We start from the raw sequence: 6,491 nt of genomic DNA, 5'->3' as shown, positions 1-6,491 counted from the left end.
AGACCAAAGCATCGTTCAGCCCAAGCATGCAACTTCTCAAAGACACCCACCGAATCAGTATTGAGTCCGAGTACAGCTGTGAAGTTGTACAGCATGAATTTCTTTTTTTCCCATGCCAAAAGCTCCTTCAGTCTTCACCCATGCCAAGGTTGACATCACAGCCTGAACTCTCTATCTCTTACTCTTAAGCTCTTAGAAGTCTCACATATGAATCTGTGTGCAATGTGTAACTAAATGTCACGTGACCTTCACTCCCAGGCACATTCTAATTTTACCTTTTGCAACACAGCATGAGCTAAGCATCCGATATAAACTTTTTTTTTGAAATAATACAGCTAAACATAAAGCAAGCACCTTTATTTGTATGAACATCTACATAGATTTGATATTGTACACTTTTTTTTGCTAATGTGTTGTCTTATACATGGAACTATAACAGAGGTTAAAAAAGGTGACTGTTAAAGGAAAAAATGGCATGTATACAATGCAATTAGCAAACATATCATATCAAAATCAGTTTTTACAACATTTTTTTTTTATTTTCAGCAACCAATTCTTTCTATTGGTCTGCCATAGTGCAAACTGTGGTTTGAAGACAGAGAGTAAGTGATGTGGTATTAACATTCACACATACTTACTGACAAAAAAAAACTCTGTCTTTTACACATTTCAACATGTAGACTGCATTCAAAGTGCCTCTGGTTCAAGTCCTTCTGTCCAGTAATGCTTATTTATATAATAATAGTTCAAGTGTATAGGGCAGGTTCAAGCAGTTGAGTAGTGAAATGAGATACAATTAACTGGTTTGTTGTGTTTATTGTAAAATGAAGACTTGCTTCAGGTTGCCTAAAATCTTTAGACAGGTTTTCAAGCTTTTTTTTTTTTTCAAAAGTGTCCTTGAGTCCCTCTCTGTTGCTCTTGGATACTTTACTTAAACAACCTTGGTGATTGTTAGACAGCTGTTTGGAGTGAGAACAGAACTAAATGGATATTGTTGAGCATGTTTGTATAATATGTGTGTTTTTTTTTTGTACTACGAGCAATGTATAAAACATATTTGTCATCCATTTGTCCAAGTCGAACCGGCATTACATTCCTTCAGTACGTCCATGTGACCTCTGACCCCAAGATGCAGATTTAGAGTAAACGAATAAGAAGTCAGTGAGAGTAAGCGGTGCTCTGTGGATGGCTCCTTGCTTGCTGCTATTCTGGTTCTATTGCATATTGCACAGTGTTAGCATGGATAATGTTTGAAAGGTGTCGTAAAGAAGTCCAAAGGGAAACGTTTGGAAATGGAACGGATCGAGTCCTTGCATGGGCACATCAATCACGAGCAGCCACAGCGATCCACCACCATGGAGGGGATCTTGCCGTAGATGATCTGCTCTTTTCCATTGAAGTAGAGCATGTTGATGGGAGACATCTTGGTGGGCGTGCAGCAGGGGCCGGCAGTGCCACGTGGGTTGGCCTTGTTCACCAAGTGTGTGTGCGGGTACTTCTGCAAGTGCACATAGTCACACTCGCCCGAGCAGTAGTTGGCCTTGTAGCGTTTCGGGGCAATAATCCAATCCCAGCCGAAGTCTTCAAAGTCCACTGTAAGGGGATAGCGGCAGCAGCGGGACTCGGAGGAATTCTCATCGCAGTCTAGTCCTGATTCTCTCCTGGCTCGCTTAGGAACTTCAGAAATTTTGACCTCCAAGAATGGGAGCTGGGATTGGAAAAACAAAGGCATGACTCTGTGAGATAATAAAGAACAATTCATTCTGTCTAGACTTACCTAAACCTAGAAGATTTCTTTTTCTTCTTCAAGTTGTCTAGGAGATTTTATTAGTATTAACTACCTTTTGCTAACTTTAAATAGCCCACTTTAATCAGCAATGAGTGTAACGGCACACCAAGAACATAAAAGACTTTGACGACAGCCATATTAGATTCTTTCCATGGCTTTGGACATTTGCACAGTGTTTCCTTGACTGGACTGGGTTTTTCTGATGTACATTCAGTTAAACTTCAAGTACACATCGATAAGCCACTCACCAGTCCCTCTTCTCCAGGCTCTGCAGACGTGATAGCGAGATCATTGCTTTTGGAGTCGAATGCGTTGATCTCGATACCCCAGTTGGTTTCCGGCTGCCTCAGCCACACCGCGAGCACCTGCTTCACATCGATGCTCTGCCACGACTTGACTCCTGCATCCACATCGATCTTCAGCGAACGTATTCTTACATGCCTTCTTCCATCTTTGATGGGCATGAGTCGCGATATCTGCAAGAACACCGTTGTTGCCTCATCTGCTGGGCGCAAGTGCACCCAGAGCTGTGCCCTTACAATGCGGCTCGCTTGGATCTTTGGGCTGAAGGAGAAGAAACAGCACTTCGGTTTTTGGTCTACTTGAACGTCAGGGTTGGCTGAAAGAGAGAGAGGAAGAAAATGATTCATCTAATAGAAAACAGAACTAGATTATTTATTTAAAATGTATCTGAGAAATACCTGCATAGCAGACAACATGGCTTTGCCTCTAATGTGTAAGGTCTGAAATTATATCTCACACCACAGCCAAATCCGTAGGTGTTAAATCTACTCTGTGTTAACACCTACAGAGTTCATTTTAGTGTATCTGTGGAGGTGGGTGTGAATTCAACACTGGAAAAATAAATCCATGCAGATGCTGTGTTACGTTACAGTAAACCCATGCATTCAGACTCGCCTTCCTCATTCTCCTAAATGAGTATTCACCATTTACCCGAGAAATAAGCTGGAAATGTAACAGGGTTAGGTGTACTAGTAATTTAATTTGGCTTATTTAATGAAGAAGGTACATGAACTGATGTGTTGTGGGATCAGTGTGTGAAAACACACAGTACTGTATACAGAGCAGAAACCCCCAGCGTTGAATTAACCCCTTAAACTCCTGGATCTGTTAGTTTAAAATGTACATTCCTCACTTTCTCACAATACTTTATAACAAATAATTGAATAATAGTAAGCGGGTAGTGCTGTTTCGAGTCATTCGTTTTGAATTGATTGGAAACTGATACAGATTACAGGTTAAAAAGATATACAGATATATACATTAACATGGAACAGTTCACAACACAACAGATACAGTTGAAATCAATAGTGTGCATACACTAAGGATAAAGATGACAAGAGTTCGAGTCTGTTGTTCCATCATCACAAGTAACAAACATGGTCAAAGAGTGTATGTTAAACTATTAATAGTAAAAAGTTCAAAAGTTTGCATCTCTCTCTCTGAATATATGAGAGTATATATATGTGAATTAAATATTCCCTAATAACTTGTAAGTCCACCTGTATAACTGTCTTTATAACTTCCTCCAACCTCTTTTGTTATCTGAACAGCTTGATTTTTTATTTTTTTTGGATCCTGTCAGTTTTATTCTCCGTGACATTTCTGTCATAACTCTGCCAGATGGCACAAACCGCCGTCTCCAAATCCCATCTGAAAACCAAAAAGGTCATGCCAAAACTTTGACTTCTTTCTTCCTGGATGTCTTTTTGTTGTAGATAAATTGTAAACTTGTGATATGTTTATGGAAAACATGGAATTTCTAAAATTATCAGCTGTGTTGAGATTACAAGACAGAATCAACTTAATGATATAATATTAAACTTAATAAAATACACAATTTGATCATGTATAAAAGTAAAGCTTAGGAGGAAAATGTACAAGGCACATATATAACTGCAAATGTGCAGAGTGCGAAAGTCTAAAGGGCCAAGTGATTATAAAAATAGATGTTAGCAGGTATGGATTGTAATAATAATAATAATACATATATATATATATATATATATATATATATATATATATATATATATATATATATATATTGTTAAATCATGGACTCTGTCATAAAAAATATCCACATTATTTAAATACATACATTAATATATTGGTAATTTATTAGAGCCACAGAGTTTTTTTTTTTTTATTTTGAACTTTGCACTCATAGAATGCACTTTTAAAAAAGTCATTACATTCCAGCTGACTTTATTTATAAGTATAATAAACTGGATAATGGTGGATTGTGACTTTTCTGACAAAATTGGAAATGCACAGATCTCACACTGAGAACTCACACTATGGTTCACAGACATTTCACATGTGATCATGTTTTCCACATGTGATTATGTGGGAACAGCAACAACAACAACAACAACAACAAAAAACCCTACACATGTGAAATGTCTACTAAAAACCACGTGTGTAAACTTCATGGCACTTTTCTGTAAGGGTGCGCGCACGCGCACACGCGCGCCCCCGTTGCGGTCCAGAGCTGTTCCTATGCATAAAAAAGGCATTAAAAAAAAAAAAAGTTATAAGCAGTAATAAATGAAGTGAGCGCGAGCACTTACGCTCGGCGGCCATGCTCATGATGGTCTCGGTGGTGGCGTGCTCCTCGTCGTCCTCCTCCTCGTCCGGGAGCGCGGTTCCCGGCTTGCCGTCGTCCCCGAGCACGTCGTACAGGTCGAGCAGCTGCTGCACCGGGGGCGCTTTGGGGAGCAGCTGCTTGACCACATCTCGGCTGACGTTGGGAGCGTGCTTGAGGCGCAGTTTGCTCAGGATCTGGGACTTGATGGCCTGCAGACGGAGCTGCTTGCTGTGCTGGCGGAACGCGCACGCGCTGGTCGCTGAGCACTGCGCCTCGCGCTCCTCCGTCACCGCGGTGGGCTGCTGCTGCTGCTGCTGGTGGTGCTGCTGCTGCTGCTGGTGCTCCGGTGCTCCGGTGTCAGTGCGCGCCATCGGGCCGAAAGCCACCACGAACCCCAGCGAAATCAAAACCTGCGCTAAATGCATGATCACCCAGGTCAGGTAGCAGTGAGGAATTTTTGCGCTGTTGTGTTTTCTGTGTTGCAGCAGGAACAGTAACACCGTGCGCCATGCACACCGGCCAGGTAGCGCGAGATGTCATGCTTCCATTCGCCCAAAAGCCTTTTTATACCGACAAATTATTCCGCCGCTCTTATTTAGGCTCTGGCGTCGAAATCTATGATTGGCTGCTCGGAGCAACAATAAATCAGAGGTGGACTTCAGTTTTTTTTTCTTTCCAGCCCTGAAACCTTAAAGAGATAGACCCACACAAGTGCACTGCAGTGTTTCATAATTACAGCCTTTTATTAAAGAGCATGTTTAATCCAAACACACAATATATCCTGCTCTTGGCATTGTGCATTACCACACACACACACACACACACACACACACACACACACACACACAGAAATCCAGTTTTTCCAACTACCAGCAAAATCAAACACTTGTGCAGTAAATATTTTGCACAACAAGGTGTAAGGTATTTAAGGTGTTCCTTTGTTAAGACCACTGGTAAATGTGTAGAACAACATCAGAAGGGATTGTGGGTTAACAGTGTGACTGTGACATTAGTTTTTAAGTCATTATACAAAGATTATAAACTCATCGTTGCTGTTTTATTAACTGGGCATCACTCACTGGTTAACACTTCTTCTTTCAGATCTTGGTGCAGTGTCACTTTGGATTTCTGGGTATGGATAATGATAATGATCTGGAATAATGATAATGATGGTAATGATCTGGAAAGAAACAGCTAGAGAGAAAGAGACAAGTGGAGAAATATCAAGAGAGGTAGAGATGTGAAGAGGTCGGGAGAGAGATGGTGAGACAGAGGGATGGAAAGAGAGAACGAGAAGAAACGTGCAAGAGACTGAGAAAGATCTCACATCCCAACCTTCAAACTGAACCCGCGTTACTGCATATTTGTAATAACACTCATTTATTATTCTGTAAACAATACAGTAGTAGAATAACCTTTCACTGCATTTTGCAAATTGTAGATTAACACATTTTTTCTGGATTAATTTTTTTTTAGTGTAGTTTTCAAGCACATGAAACCTCTCCAGCATGAAATAAAAGTATGAAAGCAAAACAAACAAACAAACAAAAAAAAAAACCTATATCTGGAAATGAAAACTTTCTGTGTTCAAAGAGGACGATATCAAGCAGCTACAGAGGGAATATTGGTGAAGTTCATGCTAACATGAACACATGTTCCTCTGTTTACTGCAACAAGACTTCATTTACAGCAGCAAATATAAAGGATGGCAAGTTGGCATGCAAATAATATATGTTTTATTATTTTAAATCCTGAGAAAACATTTCTGTACTTAATAAGTAAAATGCTTACTTGGGACAGTTTTGTAATTACTGGTCCAACTAATTTTTTTTATATATATAAAATTAAAGACAGACTGCCATCTACTGTTCATATCTGGAATTCAGGCCATTTGTACCATGTGCATAAATTACCTCATGCAATTTTTATTTCAATTCAGTTTTATTTGTAGAGCACTTTTAACAATGGACATTGTCACAAAGCAGCTTTACAGAAATATATAAATTCAAGATATAAATTTTAAATTTATAACTTTATCTCTAATGAGTGAGCCAGAGGCGATGGTGGTGAGTGAGGAAAAACTCCCTGAGACAT

General features: G+C 39.8%; 1 protein-coding gene across 1 annotated transcript; it reads right to left on the bottom strand.

Annotated features, from left to right (window-relative positions):
- Window positions 1-334: 334 nt before the first annotated feature.
- mstnb (myostatin b) lies at window positions 335-5,017 on the bottom strand. Its single transcript, XM_026946963.3, has 3 exons — window positions 4,381-5,017; window positions 2,038-2,408; window positions 335-1,708 (listed from the first exon to the last, which is right to left on the bottom strand). Exons 1-3 carry the CDS (start codon window positions 4,820-4,822, stop codon window positions 1,328-1,330), a joined length of 1,194 nt encoding a protein of 397 aa, XP_026802764.3. The 5' UTR covers window positions 4,823-5,017; the 3' UTR covers window positions 335-1,327.
- Window positions 5,018-6,491: the final 1,474 nt, after the last annotated feature.

Source organism: Pangasianodon hypophthalmus, chromosome 5 (assembly GCF_027358585.1).
Source record: "Pangasianodon hypophthalmus isolate fPanHyp1 chromosome 5, fPanHyp1.pri, whole genome shotgun sequence".
Taxonomy (NCBI): domain Eukaryota; kingdom Metazoa; phylum Chordata; class Actinopteri; order Siluriformes; family Pangasiidae; genus Pangasianodon; species Pangasianodon hypophthalmus.
This window is presented reverse-complemented; position numbering and strand designations above follow the sequence as displayed.

Bases quoted from the DNA above. Each gene is read 5' to 3' on its own strand.
- mstnb (XM_026946963.3), bottom strand. From the start codon at position 4,822: ATGCATTTAGCGCAGGTTTTGATTTCGCTGGGGTTCGTGGTGGCTTTC. The intron at 2,409-4,380 runs GTAAGTGCTCGC...TCTCTCTTTCAG, and splicing joins CATGAGCATGGCCGCCGAGC to CCAACCCTGACGTTCAAGTA. The intron at 1,709-2,037 runs GTGAGTGGCTTA...TTCCAATCCCAG, and splicing joins AGCCTGGAGAAGAGGGACTG to CTCCCATTCTTGGAGGTCAA.